The sequence below is a fragment of the Nilaparvata lugens genome, chromosome 4 (genome assembly GCF_014356525.2).
Source record: "Nilaparvata lugens isolate BPH chromosome 4, ASM1435652v1, whole genome shotgun sequence".
NCBI classification, from domain to species: Eukaryota; Metazoa; Arthropoda; class Insecta; order Hemiptera; family Delphacidae; genus Nilaparvata; species Nilaparvata lugens.
This window is the reverse complement of record NC_052507.1, coordinates 28,926,653-28,948,689: the sequence shown is the minus strand read 5'-3', so window position 1 is coordinate 28,948,689 and position 22,037 is coordinate 28,926,653. Positions and strand designations below refer to the sequence as shown.

Here is a 22,037-nt window from a genome sequence, read left to right as displayed (position 1 = left end):
AAAATGTTTCTGTTTGTCTCTAGATTAACTCCTGATACATCTTGCGAGAACCTTGAAGAGTTTTTGTCCAAGCAGGATATAAACGATTCTTTAGTTGAAAAACTCTCATCTAAGCATCGAAGCTCATACTCATCTTTTAAAGTTGGGGTTCCTGCTAGTGTGTTTGAACGTGTTTATAAGCCGGAATTCTGCCCCTCCAATACATATGTTGCAAAATATTTCACAAGGAAGCAGGTTGTTAATGATCATTTAGACTCAAAGGCTTCTCTAAAAATTGCAAATACATAGTTGATAATGTGAATAGCTCTGCTTCTGATGTTCAATCTAGTTTGGTGGTTGTTCATTGGAATACACAGGGGTTGCTTAATAAATTGGATGAACTTGTTAATCTAAACTCTAGTCTTGATCAAGATATACTTTGCATCTGTGAACATTGGCTGGGATCACTTGAACTCGGGGAGATTACAGTCTTTGGATATCAATGCTTCAATGCTTGCACCGAGGGCAGTCATGTGCTGAGGGCTGATCGTCATGTGCACGCTACAAGGAGGAGACTTGACATTGACATACCGCGCTGCAGAACCAACAAGAGAAAAGACTCCTTCCCAATATTTGCACTGCGCCTATACAATGACCTGCCTGTTGGTGTGAAGAACCTGCAGGGTATTGCTTTTAAAAACCGAGTTGAGATCTGGCTGAAGAGGAACTCTACTCAGTCAATGAGTATTTTAATGCTCACAAGGACAATATAGTTTGACCTGTCATCTTACCATTCGACGCCATCCATCCAGTTCCCTGGTCATGGATGTAGAAGGAGGAATTAAGGAATATACTTGTGACAGCGCTTATTGTAGAGCTCAAGGTAAAAGAGGTGGGTCTGCTATATTTTTGAAAAATGATCTGACTGGATTCGAAGTTGATTATTTAATTGAACTGTCAGTACAGCGTGTCTGCGAGATCTCAGCAGTTCAAATAGATGAGCTTAATGCCATCTGTATCGAGGTGTACAGAGTACCTGATGATAGTAATTTTGATAATTTCTTTGAAATTATGTTTAACTTGCTTAATAGGCTTAATAATAGGAATAAATCAAATGCTTCAGTAATCATTTGCGGTGATTTTAATATTGATATTATGACCAATTCTACCTTTAAGATGGTGTTTCAAAATTTGTTACTTAGTTTTAATCTCAAATTATTAATTAATGAAGTTACCAGACCAGCCTCCACCTTGTTTGGTTCAGGCTCATGTATCGACAATGTTCCCACTTCTATTCATGTAGATAGAATAGTTTCAACAGCAGTCAAACCTATGTTAGTGTCTGACCATTTTGCCATAATTTTTAAGTGTTCATTAGATTTTAGCTCCCATAAGACTGTTGTTTCTGCTGATCATAAACCCAATAGAGTTATTCGTCATATATGTAATACTACTGTTATCCATTTTGAATCTTTACTGGCTGTAGTAAATTGGCTGTTTATTTTTACATTTGTTTCCATTGATGATAAATTTGCTCATTTCCATGAGTTTCGTTGGTATTGTGGACTGTTTTTCCATTGAAGAATGTTTCCAGAAGAACTTTTTCACATAAGTTAAAATGGTATAACAACGAATTAAGACAAATGAAAGAATTCTGTTTAATGTTGTATGAATTGTATAGAAGCACTGGTTTGCTCAATTATAGAATACGTTTCAATAACTGTAAAAAACTTTTTAGAAAAATGGTGAAAGAAGCCAAACGTAATTACAATAATAATCGTATCCTTCAGGCTACTGTAAAACCCAAGATATTGTGGTCTATAGTAAGAGAGAATATGAACAAGAATGATGTATCGAAGTGTATTGACAGTGATGGTCACACTCCAGATGGTTTTAATAATTTCTTTTTAGACAATGTTAATCGTATTGTCCAGAGTGTTCCTCCTGCGCATTACAGTGTAGCACAATATCTTGATAAGTTTAAAAATTCTGTACCTGATGCTGTTAATAGTTCTTTTGTTTTCCGCCATACTAGTGTTGAACAGGTTCATAACACCATTTCATCTTTAAAAAATAGCTCCTGTCTTGATGTTTTTAATCTTAATTCTTTTATTGTTAAACTTGCTTCTCCTTTTATTTGTGTAATTTTGTGTTGCTTATTTAATGATTGCATTGATGAGGGGATATTTCCTAAATGTCTCAAATACTCTAAGGTAATTCCCTTGTTTAAAAAGGGCTCTACTTCTGATTATAATAATTTCAGACCCATTTCTATAATTCCTATTTTCTCCAAAATTTTTGAGAATATTTTATATGTACTTTGAGAAAAATAATCTTTTCAGTGATAGTCAATATGGGTTTAGACCTTTTAGAGGAACTGGAATGGCTATCTCTGAATTTATGAAGCACTGCATGTATTCTATTGATGAGAGAAATAGGGTTAAGGGCAGTCTCTTTGATATGTCTAAGGCGTTTGATACTATAAAGCATGATATCTTATTGCAGAAACTGAGGTTTTATGGCTTTGATAATAATGCAGTCAATCTGATTTCCTCTTACTTGAATGATAGATTTCAGGCAGTCTTTTATAACAACTGCTTCTCAAAATTTTGTGAAGTGGGATTTGGTGTCCTTCAAGGTTCTACACTGGGCCCACTTCTTTTTATCATTTATTTTAATGATCTTCCAGCTGCCATAAGCAATGATTTTGTTAAGTCATTCATGTTTGCTGATGACTTGGCTATTCAGATTAAATGTAATAATTTGTTAAATTACTCTCAAAATTGTGTTAATTTAATTGTTGAAGACTGGTCTGCTGCAAATTCATTCTGTCGTGACAATACAAAATTTTTGGGCATCACATTGCAGAATAATCTTAAGTGGGAGACTCATGTAAACTTATTATTTAAGAGAGTATCTAAAGGTTTATTTTTATTGAACCGTTTGAAATTCTTTGTTAACCCAGTTGTACTAATTACTGTCTTTATGCATATGTTCTTAGCCATTTGTCTTATGGTATTGTTGCCTGGGGGAATGACACTAACGTTAAGAGACTGTTTGTTTTGCAGAAGCGTGCAATAAGAGTGATTGCTCATGTCCATGGTCGAACACATTGTAAACCTCTATTCCAACAAATAAAAATATTAACTGTCTCTGCTATCTATCTATGCTTTTGAGTGTTTAATGTATAAAGAAGAATCTGGCATTTATTCCTTTGAATAATACTGTTCATAATCATTTTACTAGGAATGCGTCTGCTCTTAGAGTGAATCAATGTAATTATTCATACACACTAAATGGTTTTATTGAGTATGGCATCAGACTGTTTAATAATTTACCTGATAACATTAAATGTCTAGAGACTAAATGTTTTAAGAATAGAATAAAAACTTTCCTTGTTGAAAAATGTCCATACAATAAAAATGAACTGTTAGATAATATGTGATACATAATCTGTGATCTTATGACTGTTTTAACTTATCTGTTTTATATATGTTTTGACTTTGTTATGCATTTTGAAAAAATGTTACAGCAATAAAATAATTTGATTTGATTTGCTGATCAAATAAGATTCTTCATAGTTTTTGATATATTGCAAAATAGAAGATTGAAAAGTTGTAGGATGTTCTAGCCATCACTTGTTAAGTTTTTAGTCAGTATTGCACTATGACACAGTATAAATTACATAAATTAGTCATTTCCAAACCGCCACCTTTTATCGCACTCCATCTAATATTTTTCAAACAAGTTACTGTAGTATGCAGTTTCTCACAGTCCGAGGAGAAAATACCCTAATTCAAAAGACTATTTTTGAATATTACAGTAACTAAAGCATGTTCCCAAAGCGGAATTCCGTGTATTATGTAGCTATGGAATTAATATAAATTAATTCAGTGTACTTTAGTGTAAAAATATATTTATTTTTGCTAAGGAGCAGTTGGATACCATTGATTTTTATACATGGCTGGTGTCATTGATGTGCTTTTTCCCATTTCAACTTGTAATCAAACCATAACTCCATTATCTCCATTGTCTTAACTTATTGGCGTTATTTCCATCTTAATTTTTCAGATCAATATTTGAGATTTTTCCTCATTAACTTTCAACATAGGAACATGAAATTTTTACATTTCTTTGCCTCCTGGATATGTGATTTATTTTTTTCCTCCACATGATCACTTTACATTACTGTTGCCCGCAAACAGTATGTAGCCTAGTGACGCAAACAGCAAGAGACTCAGGACAGCAGGAGACACCTTACTTGTTACTTGTATTTGTCCTCCTAACAGTTTAATGGCTGGGGAGTCGTCATTATTTTTTTTCACAGCGGGTGATTTCCTCCATGAGCATGTCGTATATGTTGAAATGTATGCTCTTCAACATACTATGATACTGCATAGTAGGGTCGGGCCAATAAGTATGACTTATCAGGCCTCTGGCAAATGCTGCCTCGTCATCCATGTCACCTGTGGTACTCCTTGTGCTCAATGTCTTTAATCTTTAATTTTTTTATTGATACTAGATTATTTAACTCAAGGCATCTTATTTTAGCCACGTCAGAAAAATTAAATTGATTATCAATCCAATGCTATCAATAGAATTGATCGAGTAACTTATGTAATGCTTTATGTTTTAATGAAATTCGAAATACATTCACGTCTGTCTCAAGCCCACTAGTGCGCTCTCATTACAGTTTTTAAAAAGACTGCTAAATATTCATTTCATCCTCCATTTGTTCAATGTTTGAGCTTGATTCATTATTGTAATTTTTCAGATGGCAGAAAATAAAAAGCATAGCGATTGCATCGCTTTACTTTTAGAAAAAGGTGACCTTCCACCATATGCTAAAAATCTGCTAACTGAGAAGGTAATACAAATTTATTTAGTACATTTTTTAAATTAATATTTTGCCAAAATTCCAATGAACGATTTATATGTTCAATTTTTACGAGGATTGTTTCAGAATAAGTTACACTATCTTTTATAATCTTGTACATGGGAGGAAAATGCTGAAATTTCATGGAACTGAAATTTGGGGCACGTGGCGTGGATGGACGGCCGCTTCGTTGTTTGCTGTTATGCTTTCTTAAACAGAGAATTGGCCCAGAAGTAGCAATTGACCTTGACGTAACGTCATCTCTATACACACAACTCGCAGTGAATTTCAGTTGCACTTTATTCTCTCCCGTTTAAAAAGCTAATGACACCATGTATTTTACAATCGGCTGTAGGAGTGAGTGGTAGCTCCCTCCATATTGGATTGCTCCTAACTGACGAATAAATCATGGTAGCCTCATCAAAATTTTACAGCACTGCTACTAAATCTGTAAATTTCAGCAGCCTTTTCCTCCCATGTACAAGATTATAAAAAAATAGTGTAACTTATTCTGAGACAATCCTCGTAAAAACTGAACATAGTTCCCTAAGTTTTATTAGAGTGATTTAATGCTCCGTATGATCTAAGCTGTAGCTTTGTGTTTTGAACGGTAATATTCAATACATTCCTGGAAAATGGTAATTTGCTCAATAATGTATGATAAAATAAATTAAAATATTTATTGTACGCCCAATATATTAAAAATCTATATATCGATTGATTATATTTGTTTTGTTGTTGTTGATGTCACTAAAGATATTTTGTATTATTATTAAATCAATTCAATAAAGTGAGGTCTTAATATTGTGAGGAATTATATAAATATACTACAGTGAGGAATTAAATATCCATCCTTAACAGCGATAGCCAATGTCATTACTTCTAAGTAATCTAAGTTGAGTTGTACTACAGAAATTATGTTATGAAAATAGATCTTTATAATGAAAAATGTGACGTTCATTTCGTTTTTCGTAGGATTCATTGTTATCTTACTGAATGCATATCGTCTTGTTATAACTCTTCTACTCGTTATACAATTTTAATTGATTGATACTGAATATTCTTGTGCTCCAACTAGAATGATTTGTATAAAATTTGTTTATTGTTTCAGAAAGAACAACTGGGAGAGAATGTCAGAGTCAACGACCTATCATTTGAAGTTGATGAAATTTCAAAACTATCATCCTCCATTTACCCCTTGCTGAAAAGTCTCCTGGTGAAAGTTCAGGAGGATGAAGAAGCAACTAGAAAAATCTCTCTAATTCATTTAGATGCGATTATTTCACTAATTGACCTATTGATGATGAAGGTACCCGAAGAGTCAATGCCTCCTGAAACCCTCATGAATAATGTGGGCTTCCTCAATAAATTACTGAGCATGGATCTAAACATCAAGGTAATAAATCAATTGTTTTCAATAATATTATAATATGCATTTTTCTGAAAACGTATATATTCAGCGCTACTTGATTTCTTATTTGTAAAATAACACCATAGAAGCCTTTTTGAGAACTTAATAGCCTATAGTAGCTTGTGTTCTTAATTTGTGTTTTTCAATTTGTAATTATATTAAAAAGTTCTCAAAAAGGGTGCGGTGCGGTACTATGGAGTTATTTTATAAATAAAAAATTGAATTTTTAAGAGAAATAAAGCAAATTTGATAGTTTATAGTTATAAAATATAAGTTTATATGTTTCTGTATTTTTTCTCCATTAAAAAACTATACAATCCTGAATTAAAACCAAGAAATTCATTTGCTAATGATTTAATATTTCTTGTTTGTTCTTCGAATTATTTTGTCTGATCGTATTGCCTAAAATATTACTTTTTAATCACAATAGAAATAAAAAGAACATAAATAAATTATGTAAACTATGTTAGACCGGGGCTACAGAAAAATTAAAAATGTAGAAAAATGCATGATTTTAAAAATGTACTGTTCACGATAATAACGAAAACGTGAAGTTGGAAAAAGAAAATAATCTATTAATAATGCAAAAAGCATTATAATAAGTTAGTAAGTAGCTTCACTGCATGAAATTGCTATCACACTATCACAATAGGGTACATAACAGTCTAGCAAAATTTTAAAATAGCCAAAAATATTAGAAAATAATTAATAATTATTTGTTTTTACAGATCAAGAACAAAATCTCTAGAATATGCGAACTGTGCTGCTACAAGAGATGTCGCCTAAGCACCGATTTCGTTAAGGATACTCTGACGTTTCTTCTGAAATATGCACTTGATACCACTCGACAAGTTCCAGTAAGAATTTATCCATTTATACGGCATCATTCAAAGCCTATTTTTCTATTGAATTCTTGAATGGATGAATTAAACATATAATCCTTTCAGTTTTATTAGTATATGAATGTCTACTTTAGGGTCAGTAGTGCTATTCATTTTCTTCAATTTATGTGTTTGCAGGTTCAAGACGTAAAACGATTGTGGAAAATCCATGAGTCTATAAAAAGTGTGAATTATAAAAGTCCGGATTTTATAAAGCTTCTTTTGCTAACCGTGAGATCGAATGATTTTATCTCATATAAAGAAGGGCAACAGTTCATTGCATTTCTGTTCAACCTGGACTCTGATATGATAAAGGTACGGCTGCAACTTGTTACAAGCAATAATTATGATTATCAGTCTGCAAATAGTATATTTTTGCTTAAAGCTTTAAATAACGGCTTATTCCACATAATCCAATTGTTTTAATTCATGAATATTTAGAAGTAGATGAAAGCGACAAAGTAATTCTCTGTCTAGGTAATTGCCTGAAAATTCAAATTGAGAAAACAAATCTTCTGTCCTACCTTATTTCTTCTATCCTAGCATTGAGGGTCCAGCTGTGAAAGTGGGGCCAGCTGTGCCCTAACTTTGTCCTGTCATGAAAAATGACAACTTTTTAAAAGAATTCCTCTATTTACTTTGCACAATAGCGAGAGCTGTGGTCAATGCTTAGAAATGTACTTATCGCATAAATTATTGCATGTTATAAGTAAATATGCTAGTGTGCCACTATATAACTACCAATATTCATTCTAATATTAGGATGGCCTAACTCACTCTCATTAATTACTTATTAGAGAAAAAATACTGCAGAAAAGTAATTTTTAATGCTCAGTTGAATGATTATTTTTGTTATTAATGTTTATTTTTGTCGAGAATAAAATATATTTTATTAAAGTGAATGATATCAGTTAGTTAATGCAAATGGAAATCTGATTTTCATTAATGATATAGGCTAGGTCATGCAATTGGCTTTGTTTTATATTTATTACTTCACGTTTTCACTTTCTACCTTCTAACAAGTTACCGTTTCTAAGACAGATTAACCAGTGTAGCTATTCATTAGATTTATACCTGCAGGTATACATTTTAAGATTGAGAATGTACTGATTTTCAATAATTTCAGTCAGTGCATGAAGCCATCAAAGAGTACCTTCCATTCGTGAAGAAAACGCAAGCAGCGTCCTTCGGTAAAATATATCACCTCGCTTGGACAAATTCTGAAGATGAACGACAGGTTAGTATCAATTATTAGTGTATTATGATGTATCTAGGTTTGTCAAACTGATAACAGAAGTTTTAGATCAGTTTCAACTTGGGAACTTGAATGTAGATTATTGACACTTTCAGCCGGCCAGGTTGGTCTAGTGGTCGGGGACGTTGCAACCTTCATTTTGCTAGCACCGTCTGGTTGTGGGTTCGAATCCCGCCGGTGGTATGGACGTTTGATTATTTCATCAATCAACCACGCAATTTCGATCACCCACAGGCAAAACGATAATGTGAGCAATAGAAAAAACTCCCTTTTTTGAGAATGAAACATGTATTTACCAATTCCTTATTATCTTCAGGATTTATAAATAGAGTGAGTTTTATGTACAGCTATTTTTCTTTTTAATTTATATTCTACTTGGTCAAGACTTTTTAATTCAGTGTTTTAATTATACTTGTTAGAACTTGTAATCTTTTACATTGTGATATCCTTTTTTATTTATTTTGATCTCCTTTAAATATAGAAAACTGTAATTCCAATGGATTTTTCAATTATTAATAATTATTATGAAAAGCAAATAATAGTAAATGCACTTCCTACACAAGATGAAGTAAATTTAAAAATTACATAATGTTTGTTTTGATTTATTATGTACTGCGATTTGGGCATTTTGCAACCTAATTATTTGGTCATTTTACTATTATGACAATAATATTATGTATAAACAATAATATCACCCAAGAAAGTATTAATTTAGTTTAAATTGTTTAATGTTTATTTCAATGTACTTTGAATTGAACTACTACCTTCAGGCAGTGTATCAATTAAGTGAACGATAAATACTGAACATTGGATCCGTTAGTTGTCAAATGGAAGTAATATTAATAATAGATACTCGATACATAGTATTGAATGTTCCTTTAATTATACGATGAGAAATTAACTCAGTAAGTTACTGAAAATAATAATTATCCAGTGCTTGAAAAATCATTATACTTTTAATTTTTCAATGTACTTTCATTGTATAAGGACATCTAGGCTCTCATTTAAATATCCAAAAGTCTAATTCAAATTTTAAAATGTATTTCCATCTATAGAAAATTACAGTAAAAAGTTATTGTCATGTATGGAAAAGTTACATTCCGCAAAGAAAATGCGAATGCGGGATGTAAGCATACATATTTCAATTTTAATTGGCTTTTCAATTGAGCATTTAGTGTACTTTAATTTAATTATACTCTTCTCTTTATTTCAGTTTTTTGAAAAGTATTGTATTCAAGATTTGATGTCTCGGATATTTGAATTGAATCGTGCCACTAGTTTCATGGAAATGTCAATTCTTGGTAAAAATGTACTAGCCATACTATCGGTTTTGCATTCCAGTAGAAAACTAGTTCATCTTAGCAAAATAATCACTGATCTCTACAAGCCTCTAATCTGGAGACATTTGAGGGTAAGTGAACTTTCATATTTCTCTACTCACTTTACACTTTAAGTAAATGATAGTGACGTTTCAGATGTGTTCCAAGCACCACGTTTATTGCGTTATTCTTATTATAATGGAATATTTTTTGTTAATAGAACGTCTAATGTTAAGTTTTATCAAGCTCGGTCAAGAGATTTGAACATTTTCAAACCGGGCACGCTTTACATGTGTGCACTGGATTTTTATTTGTAGATAGAAGCTGTCGCCATAGAAATCATAGTTATGTTCCAGTGAACTCGTTTAAATCGTAGGCAATTTGACCATGTTCAAATGTCTTGACCGAGTTTGGTGAAATTGGGCATTAGGGATCATTGTCGTACTGATCTCAGAAATTCTCACGTTTTTACTTTTCATCCAGCGCCAAACTTGTTTTCAGATCAGTTTAGCCTAGTTCTTTGCACTGTCGTTTCTATTATGTTCTCTGTCCTTCTTGTACGGCCACCTTCTAATTGGATTGTAGAATAAATTGTCATTGTTGTTATTTTGCAGAGTGGCAACAACATAATCAGATGCAACGCAACTGAAGTGTTCTTGGATGTGTATCCTCTGGAGATGCCGGGTGCATCGAGGTCTGAGCAGAAGGCATTCCTGGAGCGGCAGCACGATGAAATGGCCGATTTGCTCGTTGACAACTGTCACGTTGTGCGCATTCTTGCTGTAAAGGTACAGTACAGTCACCAACTTACAATCAGTAACATTTTCAAAAAAGTTTATTGAATCTTTCAAAATTCATAAAAAAATGTTCTTTTTGCACTTTATGGTCTTTCAATAGAAAAATAACTGTGGTATCATTTTTTATCATCTCAAATTATTCCATTTCCTGGCAGTCATTAGTTTCTTTCTTGATTTAAATTGTTATCATTATTATTTCGAATAAAAAAATAATTTCATTTCCTTTTCTCCATTTCTGTTGATTGTCTATTGGAAATCATAATCAATTATCTATTCATGTAATAATATAAAAATAATGGAAATGATTGGAAAATGAACAACATGCACATCGCAAATTCTTTTCCTTTCCCGAATTGGTGTATGTACGTAAGCTATTATCTATTGATAAAATGATTTAGAATTTTTTAATCCACCCAATAGAAAGTTTACTACTGATGTGAATGGTAGCCTGTCAGTCAAACAAGGTTTCAGGGTTTTCTCAATGTTATTTGAATGAGCAGATTTACATAAACTGACCCTGGAAAGACCCTGCATGCAGACATGAACAAACATAGCAGACAGATGGACGTCTGAAAAAATAGATTCCGTTGTATTTTTATATATTTCCAATCATTTATCCACGCAATCATTGCAAGGATTGGTAAAGGAACTGGTTCATCCAAAAACTTTTCATGTACAGAAAACTTGAATATAATAACACTGTCCAAATAACGTTATTTTTTCCTTTTGGCAGGGTATCTGTAACAGCTTGAGAAATTTCTGGGCAACGTTCGGCGATGAGAGCATACGGAAAATCATGACCATAATAGTGAATGATTTGATCAATGACGGCTCGACTCCAGAAGTGCGCAAAGCTGTCTACAAAGGATTCACCAGAATGCTGACCAATCCGCCCGAGAAAGGCGAGCCCTTTCCTAGTGCCGAATACCTTGCCAAAGTGCTTCCTCGCCTCAAAGCTTACATCCACGATGAGAGTGAAAAAGTGCGCAAAGCGTTTGTTGAAATGCTAATACAAGTCAAAAAGATTGATTTGCCTTCTCTCAAGTACTGGGAAATTGCAACTGCTGAACATCTTTTGGCCAGATTGGAGGTAAACGATTCATTATCTTTGATTGTATTTTATCAGAGATTGACAATCATTCCAATCTCCTTCGGTAATAATGAACTTAGAAGGGCATGAATCATTACCGGCACTTCATCATAGCTTTTAATTATTGTTCTTCCTACGATATTTACTATTCTTTCTCAAGGTGGTGATATGCACCGCTCTTACCGCTGATATCCTATTTTATTTTTTGTTATATTGAATTTAAATATATTCCCCAACATGCTAAATTCGCTACTACGCAACACGTAGTTCATATTTAGTTCAGTTCAAAACACTGAAATTTTCACATTTCACTTTCGAATTTGATCGTGATTGCATAGATAGTTGATTCTAAGTATTAATTTCTTTGGAGAGCTGGACATTAAATGACAATTTCGTGTGCGAAGCTGAGATTAGACCAGAACGAAAGGTCGATTGGATAAAAGCTAGCAGTTGCTGATTTTAAGTCATTTACAAGCAAGTGAGCTTTGCAATTTCGATAAGCTATGTATCTCTCATAATTGAAAACTTGAAATATGGTATTCTTTCTTCATTTTAAATAATTTAATGGTTTGTTGATGAGTTTAAAATTGTTTGGTTGGAGTGTTATCATCCATCACATTCTGTTGTATAATTTGAACTTCATCTTCAAGAGAATCAGCAGAATCATTTTCATCCATTAATAGTCTAATTATTCTTACTGTTTTTTTTTCAATAATGTTGGCACTAATTGATTCTGCTTTAATAATCATGCTCCATTTTGCAGTTGGAGAAGGAAGATGTCAGTAAACCTCTGGTCCATTTGATAATGAGTGAATTCTTTACCAACGACAAACCAATGACTTCAGTTCTGAAGAGAATCTGTAAAATAATTACAATGAATAAATTGGCTGCGAGAAAATTATTCCTGTATTCGAAGAAATATATGGAATTCGATTTGGCAGTGGAACTTATCCTCAGCATCCTCACTGTTTTGAGAAATCGTCTCAAAGAAATAGAAGAGAATCACGCTAAAACTATTGCTTTGAATAAGGAGAGGAAGAAGAGAAGAAGGGTTGGATCAGTTTTAACAGAAAAGAACTCGAATGGTGAGCATAAAACAATATTATTCATCAAATACTGGATACATTAGTTCTTATGTTTGCCATTATTATTATTATTATCTTGAAGGGACGGATTCAAGTATCCAAAGGTTCAAAGAACCCCACACGTCAACCGAACCTTATTGTGTTCTCAGTAGCATGTTAGTTAGGCATACCAATACCTGTGCCCTTTACAAGAACCAGGAGTTTTTCCCTATACTAACATCCTATTCATCACCTGGTTGATGTCGCAATCCAGTGTGATATGCTTGGCAGTCTCTTCAGACTGATTGGTCCTCGTGTCCTACGTGAGTTCCACTCCTGGATTTCTTTGAAGGTCCTTCCGCTGAGGAAGGGGTCGCCAAGTTGCCTCTAGGGCGCCTGGTTACCCTTGACTCAGCCTCTTGACCCACAATTGTGCCTGGAATTTCACCCATCTCTGGTCTCTTGGGTTTTTGTTTGCCATAATCATATTTACCAAAGTCATTAGCGATCTAAAAAAGTAAATAGTTGTTATTTACAAAGTAAAGTTTTCAAAGAAAACAATAGTATTAACTTTTGTAGGAATCCTTTCTGTTTCATATCATTATAATTTGAGATCAACGTCATTATTATTCTGTATTTTGGAGTGAACGGAGTAGGTGATTTTGCGGTGGAAGTGGACTATATTAGTTTTTGTCAAAAACACATTTACAGCCTTTAGGTGAGTGCAGTATATGAGCTACTATCACTGAATTGGAATTGGAAATTTATTTAAAAAACAACTAATTACCTAAAAAGTTCAATTGGTTGACATCATTTCTAATAGAAGCCCACATACTGCACTCTATGGAGGTGCAGTATATTGGGTTTTGTGTTGAACAGTTTATATTCCATACCTAGCTCTTCCAAACGACACCTAATTGGCAGAAGCCTATATAGTGCAGCACAGCCGATTTTTTTCATTTTTTTTCAATACTATAGCCATCTGAAGACTAATTAGCTATTTTTCTTCTATCCTAACATACTACATGGAAAATCAAACAGTAAATCTCTCATTAGAAACTTCTGCTCTGATTTAATAATTAATATGTACATTCTTATTGACTGCACTATAGAAGCTAAATTCACTCAATGACTGCTCTGCTCTTTCACTGGACTCTACTTGAACAAGCACTACACTAGTTCAAACGGTTTCATCCTTTTGGGCCACTGTGCCAATCCTCCAATTTATTTGCAGCTCAAATTATAGTAACTGTAATTATCTTGGTGATTGACATCTTAATTTTTTACTATGTCGTGTGTGAATGAATATGAAAGATTGATTATGGTGTAACTAATGACACTTATGTTGTAATAATTGTGGTAATAATAATATCGAGTGACCTGGCTGGCTCAGGTCTGGTGTCAGAGTTTTCAGGTCGCAACTGATCAATTTCAGGGCCTCTGACATGACCTAACGAATGCTTTTTAGGCAGGCGGGACCGACAGTATACCGTGTCCATCCGAAACACGAGAGTGGCCCGAGATAAATATCTTGCCCGGGCCTCTGAATCATAAACAAAAGCCAGCAGCCAGCATCTGATCCACTCGACTACGACCACAATATTGTGGTGATTGAAGGTCTGAATGAAATGTACAGTATACCGTATATGAAAGTACTTCTATTCAATTTAGCTACCTATTTATATATTTTATATAAGTTATTAGCAAGATACAGGATATGAGAGATCTCTGATACTGTTTATGGGTTAGCTAATTTCATTTTTGCAGACAATAATGCGAGCAGCAACGACTCAATGAGCAGCCTGAGCAGTAAGGACAGCAGTTGCAGCTCGGCAGAGCGCGAGTCAATGGCCCCGCCCCCTCAGCAGCAAACTCCCCACCACCTGGACAACGTGGAGGTAAGCCATGCCTTTATCGACATCGTCACCATCCTGTGGAGCTCCCACGGCGAGGAACTCTCGCAGCCGCAAAACGCCAAACATATGAGCAATATACAGGACATGACTGCTCTCTGTGTACCCCAGTTTATAAAACATTTCAAGGTAAACATTCTTTTATTGGTATAAATATTTAATCAGTTATGTAATGCATAATAGAAGTATAAGATATTATGGATATCATACTTTATGAATCAATTGAAATTGAAGTGTCTCTACTTATTGAATTGTGTTTTCACTTTCCTTGCCCTATTACCATAGGTAAGGAAAGTATTGCTTTCCGAAAAAAATTAAGGTACCCAATTTCTAAATTTTTATACGTTTCAAGGTCCCCTGAGTCCAAAAAAGTGTTTTTTTTTGGGTATTGGTCTGTGTGTGTGTGTGTATGTATGTGTGTCTACAGACACTGAGACACACATACACACACACACACACACACACACACACACACACACACCACACACACACACAATTTAATGCTCTACAATCTCGTAATTAGCACATTCTTTTTACTTTCCTTTCCCTATTACCATAGGTAAGGAAAGTATTGCTTTCCGAAAAAAATTAAGGTACCCCAATTCCCAAATTTCTATACGTTTCCAGGTCCCCTGAGTCCAAAAAAGTGTGTGTGTGTGTGTGTGTGTGTACGATATATCATCTCCCAATTAACGGAATGACTTGAAATTTGGAACTTAAGGTCCTTACAATATAAGGATCCGAAATGAACAATTTTGATCAAATGCAATTCAAGATGGCGGCTAAAATGGCAAAAATGTTGTCAAAAACAGGGTTTTTCGTGATTTTCTCGAAAACGGCTCCAACGATTTCGGTCAAATTTATACTTAAAATAGTCATTGATAAGTTCTATCAACTGCCACAAGTCCCATATCTGTAAAAATTTCAGGATTTCCACCTCATCTATGCAAAGTTTAATTTTAGATTCCAAATTATCAAACTTCAGATACGATTTAAACAAAAAATTCAAGTTGAAAAGATTGTGCATGAAAATCTCTACAATTAATGTTCAGTAACATTTTTACCTAAAATTGAAAATGAGCTCGAAATTCGAGAAAATGTGATAATTCAATTGCAAACTGTTTTAAACTGTTGTAATTGATTAAATTAAATCATTTACTATGAAGAGATAGCAGACCTCGTTCGTCTCCAGCGTTATTGTCCTGTCACCAGCTGGCTCAGATCTTTGAATAGTAGACTTAAGATGCGCGTGAACACTAGGGTCAGGTGATCAGTTTTCATAATGGCAAGGAAAGTTGTGTGAGTGCGCCACACCAGATTTTTAAATACATAATATCATTTTTAAGAGTGATGGATATCATACTTATAAATTATCAATTGGTATCAAGGAACTTATAAATTGGATATCATACATGAAATTAAAGTGCATCTATTGAAGAAGGAAAAAATAGATGAAAATAAATGAGATATTGCATTTAATCAATTGCTAATGTTTTAGCCCGGTCTCTATTCCCGGGATGGCAAATGATTATTGGAACTCTCATCGAATTTCCTTCTAGCTGTTCACCCTGTTGTCGATATCAATTAGCAGTATAGCAGAAGTCGTCGGCGTGGTTGACAGCATTTAATTTGGAATTCCGTTGAAGAATTAAAAAAAGAAATACCTACAGCTATTTTCAAATTATTGTACGAAATGTATGATTTCAATTCTTAAAAAAATAATTTTCGATGTAACATTTAAAGTTACAGTAGCCTATGCATTATTATTTTATTTTCAGTTTTTCTGACGATGATTCGAAACTTTGTGAGATAGGTCACTCACCCTTCACTTTTCTTTTGATAATATTATCAGAATAATATAATTTTTCATATTGGCATTTTTTAAAATTTGAGTTCATGTTAGCAACATACAGGAAATTGCAGTTCCCTGTGTCGGTAGCAAAGTTCCTAAAACTTCAAGGTTAATAAACCGACTTGAAAACGACTACAGTAGCTTCCTTACATAAAAACAATATTTTATTGTGCAAACTCTTTGCATAGGTTATATTCCACTTCAAAGAATATGAGTTAAATTTTTTGTCCAAAAAATATAATAAATTAGAAATTTTGAATTTATAAGGATAAGAAACTTGATGTAATTTGGTGGGTTTGCAGGGCACAGACTCATTCTACGCGACGATCCATCTGGCGAGCAATGTGCCACTGTCCAAGCTGACCGGAGTGACTACCATCTCAAGCATGTGCATGTCACAGCTGAAAAGCATGTCATCTGAGTCGAGGGATGCCGAGATGGAGGTCTACATCAATGCGCTGTGCGCCTGGAACCGAGGACCCGATCTGCTCGAACTGGTCACTGATTGGCTCGACCAGGCCTTCCGGCTGCAGTCGCTCAACCAATCAGCTGCTGTGGTCAGTCTTTCTACAGTGACTGTTTATTATATAGTAAATATAGTCTTTCCAGCATCATAGTTTTCACTATAATTTTGTCCAATGTTTCATAGCTATTGTGTATTCAAACAGGCAATGGATTGATGTGGACAAAGATTTTGTTTTTGTTGGTGAAATTATCAGATTAATAGTAATAATATCCGAAGAATATCTATGTGCTTATAATATCCAATAAATTATACATTATTAGAATAAACTTTGAATAGTTCATTTTTGGGAAAAACTTGAAAATGGCTTGTTAGCCGAAACTTGCTTTGTTTTATGTGTTTATATTAAACCGTTTTAAAAAGGGTACTATGGAATTATTTTTTTTAATTAGAATATTTGTATATTACATTGGTAACATATTATTGAACAATTTATAATTGAATTCCCAGTTCATCAAGCAAAAGACGTAAATGCTCAAGTAGAAAACCATGCTTGAAACACAGAAATTTTATTATTCTCTTACACCTTCCAGTATATATCTAAAATTATAATAATTAATAATTTGATATCTGATAAATTATATCATAATAAGCGTCAATTTCATCTCTACAGCATATTCTTGTTTAGTTTATAATTAAACACTACAAACTAGTGGTAGTTTATGCATCTTAGGGCCGGTTTCCGAGCTCGGGATCTACAAGTTCTGGACTTATTGAGTCCAGGACTAAAATGAGCACTCGGATCTAAACATAGCCATGGTCTATGGTCAAATTAGGCTATGGTCTAAATCACTATGGTTTAAAATCACTTTAGGCTATGGTCTAAATCAACTTTCTGAGTCACGATTTTATCTTCTAAACTCCGGAGTCTATTAAGTTCTCGACTTATTTGATTCCTGGACTTTAACGCAGTAGACATGAGGGAAATTCACAATATTTTGCTGTTGTATTGTTGGCATTATAGCAGAACGAAAACAGCTGATTGCAGCGGGATAGTTTAAATGAGCATGCTCTCCAAATTATTTTGTGAAAATACGTTTTGATTTCTTTGTAGGCCTATTCATAGTATAACCTAAGATGAATGGATAAACATTTCATTTTACGTTATGCTATTATTGATCATTGATCCTAACCAGTGATTTTGGAATTATTGTTATATTATTATTAATATGTTGAATATGACATTGATTAATAACATTCAGATTGAAATATAAATTCCAAGGCAATCCTTGTATTATTTTTCTTGAACATTTCTAGGTTATGTCACAGTTGTCGTAAAATAAGGTTAGTTTTTTACGCATAATTCTAATACAATTTTATTCCAAAATGAACTTGCAAACTATAAATTATGAATTTAGATGAACTAATCCAAATAATTTAGGTATTCCATAACATCTATTTGGCTTTTTATCTACTCCAAAACAACTGAATTGTGTTTGCTCAGTTAAGTCTAGAACTTGATTTAAACCCTACCCCAGTCGAGGGTTTTAAATCACGCTGTTTCAAGTCCTGAACTCAACTATTTTTGATAAATCCTTGACTCGGAAAGAGGCGAGAATCTAATTCAAGTCCTGGACTTATAAGCCCTTCAGTCAGAAAGCAAAATTATAAACTCCAGGGTCTAACGTGATCTCTAAACTCCAGAGTCTATTTAAGTCCTTGACTACGTTAGCGCTCTGACTCGGAAAGCCAATTTTCTGACTCCAGAGTTTAAAGCCAGTTAAAGTCTAGAACTTAGCTAAATCCTGAGCTCCAAAACCGGCCGTTAGTGTTGTAGGCGATAAAATTAAAATGTTTAAATAGGAAAACATACAGGGTGGGTGAAAAGTCCGAGAACGGCTTAATATCTCATACACAAAGGTTATTTGACGGTGGGTGTGATTGGCGATCCTACTCAAATTGAAAATACTACTTTACTATGACTTCAAAAAACTGGTCCGCCATATTGAATGCAACTTCATTTTTTTAAATAGGAAGCTGGTCATGCGATACATGATTTTGATAAGAAATTTCAAGAAAAAATGAATGGCGAAAATCGCATATTGATATCTCAAACCGTTCAGAAGATATTTACATTATTAATCAATATCATGCATTTCAGAAATGAAATACATAAGTGGTATTGATTAATAATGTTTAATATCTTCTGAACGGTTTAAGATATCGATGTGCGGTTTTCACCATTCAATTTTTCTTGAAATTTCGTATCGAAATCATGTATCGCATGACCAGCTTCCTATTTAAAAAAAATAAAGTTGCATTCAATATGGCAGATCCAAGATGGCGGACCAGATTTTTAAGTCATGGTAAATTAGTATTTTCAATTTGAGTAGGATCCCCAATCACACCCACCATCGAATTACCTTTGTGTATGAGATATTAATCCGTTCTCGGACTTTTCACCCACTCTGTATATTATTTTTATTATTAATAGGGCATATTTTTTTCAAATCAACTCTTTCCACGTATTTCCAGCAAGGTTTAGGTTTCATTATGCTAGGAGGTTTTATTATACAAGGGATAATGATCATGCATGTTTGTAGGTTTATAAAGAACTTGAAAAATCAACACCTGCCGTCTTATTCTTGAAAATTTTTGTAAACATTATCAACTCAATTTTTAATATTTGCAGAGGAGTAGTGCGAAGAGGAGGAAGGTGAAGTTTCAGAACGGTGATGCCAATCCACTGCAAGCTTTGAAAGTGCTGGATATGATCTTCTCGTCCCTCACTAACAGCACAAGGATCATGAAAAAGTATGCGGTCGTCCATGAACTGTACATATTCCTGGAAAGGATAAAGGTAAGATGACTGGGAATGTTAGGAGGTTTATTTCGAATTCAAAAAATTGATGTGAGCTATTCTATTCCCTATCCCACTTATTGCAATTTGAAAATTTTACTTATAAGTTAGTGTTCCCATTTGAAAGTAGATCAAAATTTATCCATTGTTCATAATTTACTTTGGATTCAAATTTTTCAATTAAGTTTCAAGATTAATTTTTCTTCACAAGCATTACTTGACATTGTTATGTTCACTCATAATTCTCTATTTACTTCGATCATCAGAATTGATTTGAATAACCACATTTATTGTATATAAAATTTCAGATAATTTTTTAATAGATACCAATGCTGAATTAAGTCGGGGGTCTATCAAAAACATAATAAAAATACAAGTTAGCTATTAAATCTACTGCTGTTTTTTAGCATTCTGTAAACTCCACTTAGCATACTTGGAATTCGCCAACAGGTGGAGGAAACAGAAAACGTTTCAAGTATATCTTCATTGGAAAAAGACTCAAGCAAATTTTTTCTGAAGCTAAATCCATTAAACTGTACGACTATGCTTCTCCAATTGCTGACCTCAGTCGATTCTTGTTAAATTTTACTTGGCTCATTGCTCTCTGAGCAGAACAACTTGTTATTGCTGATGAGACGAATGTAGTATAGACCTACTATACTAGTATTAGTATTCAGCTACAGTACAAAAGCTGTAAAAGTTATTTAGAAATCTGTTTAGTTTTTAAAGTCCTCTAGTGATCCACACATTCTTTATTCGCTCTGGGTCTGGGAAATCGTCTCTTACACGCTCACGTTCACACTTTGATTCAATTCTTGCCTTTCTTGTTCATGCTCATTTTTTATTGAATGGAATTGTATCCTTTTTTGACCAATCGGATCTTCAACTGGGACACTGAGATGAGCAACAGAATACTAAATTGTTATTGAAAGTGATGAGTTCTTCACTTACAATACTGCTGTCCCAGCTGTAGAACTCACAAAGTGACTAAACACTGTTTTTGTGTGCATTCAACTACACTGGCATGAGTAAAGAGACTTGCCATTGAAAGGGGGTGATTTGAAAACCTTTTTTCAAGTTGAAAATGTATTGAATCTTAAAACTTGAAATATACCTCAATTTCAAGTTTGTTTTCATATCAGGTTGGTTCATTCAACTCTAACTCATCAGAAAATTTATCTTTTCCCAGACTACTTTGGCATTGGTTCTGGAACATCATATTTCTTAGTTAATTCTTCTTCTTTCTTAAAAATTCTATTCTACCCTTTATCTTTCCTCAAATCAGCTATTTTACACTTCTAATTATAGCTTGCACACCTCCATAGTAAACCGTGTTCACATAATTCTGTAACAACAGAATTTTCTCGGATATTTAATTAACAATTAACATTAGTTGTGGACACTAAAAATTGTTTTATGTTACTCTATTGATTGTGTCAGGACTATCCTGTCATAACATCTTTCCCATCATCCTCAATATAAAAATCGTTAATGTTTGATAAAATTTATTCCATTGCAGACTTTGATTGAGAAGCGCATCGATCTTCAGAGTCCCTATCCTGACGAAGCCCTGACGGACAACTTCATGGAATTGTGCCTCTACCGATATGCAAAACTGATTCTCTTACTACACAAGGAGAGTCATCCGGACACAACCAGAGATACCGAGAACAGATTCAGCACCGCTAGCAGGGATGCTGATAATCGATTCAGCACCACCAACAGAGATTCCGAAACCGGCGCTAGCATCGAAAATAGACCCAGCACCGACAGTAGGCCTAGCACCGGAACTAGAGCCAGTACCGACATCAGATACAGCTCTCAGATGTCTCTCAATGATCACATCAATCAGGTGGAAGGACCTTGTGCTTTTATTGATCTCATCAAATGGGCAAACAGGTAGTTGAACGTTTCAATTCATTCGTCAGTTTCCAATACGTTTACTTCTAATATTCAGTCTACCGATGTAAATTACCGTACTGAGATATTGCAATTATTCAAATGCTAATGAATTAATAATTATTATTAAACGAAAATCCAAATTAAATGCTGTAAATCACCCCGAAGGCTTCTGCTACTGCAAATATTGATAACAGGGTAAACATTAATAATAATTAATTAATTTTAATATTCTTATACTTTTATTACATTCATTGACAAGTCACCTATCAAATGTGAATATTCTCAAACATTGATGTAATGTGAAGAGAAATTGGAAGAAGATGACAAATTGCTACCGGTGATCTGTAGCAGTCCGGTGGTAAAGTCTGTAAAAAC

The 22,037-nt window shown here is 33.8% G+C and overlaps 1 protein-coding gene across 1 annotated transcript in view; it reads left to right on the top strand.

Annotated features, from left to right (window-relative positions):
* The window catches only part of LOC111046514 (condensin-2 complex subunit G2), a 31,212-nt gene that overhangs the window by 789 nt on the left and 8,386 nt on the right, over positions 1-22,037 (top strand). Inside the window, exons 2-14 of the mRNA XM_039427285.1 lie at positions 4,754-4,846; positions 5,967-6,251; positions 6,995-7,123; positions 7,286-7,462; positions 8,274-8,384; positions 9,616-9,813; positions 10,336-10,509; positions 11,252-11,608; positions 12,372-12,693; positions 14,440-14,714; positions 16,740-16,994; positions 19,593-19,760; positions 21,280-21,659. Of these exons, the coding sequence (XP_039283219.1) occupies positions 4,754-4,846; positions 5,967-6,251; positions 6,995-7,123; positions 7,286-7,462; positions 8,274-8,384; positions 9,616-9,813; positions 10,336-10,509; positions 11,252-11,608; positions 12,372-12,693; positions 14,440-14,714; positions 16,740-16,994; positions 19,593-19,760; positions 21,280-21,659 (2,924 nt within the window). The remainder of the gene's footprint in view (positions 1-4,753; positions 4,847-5,966; positions 6,252-6,994; positions 7,124-7,285; positions 7,463-8,273; positions 8,385-9,615; positions 9,814-10,335; positions 10,510-11,251; positions 11,609-12,371; positions 12,694-14,439; positions 14,715-16,739; positions 16,995-19,592; positions 19,761-21,279; positions 21,660-22,037) is intronic.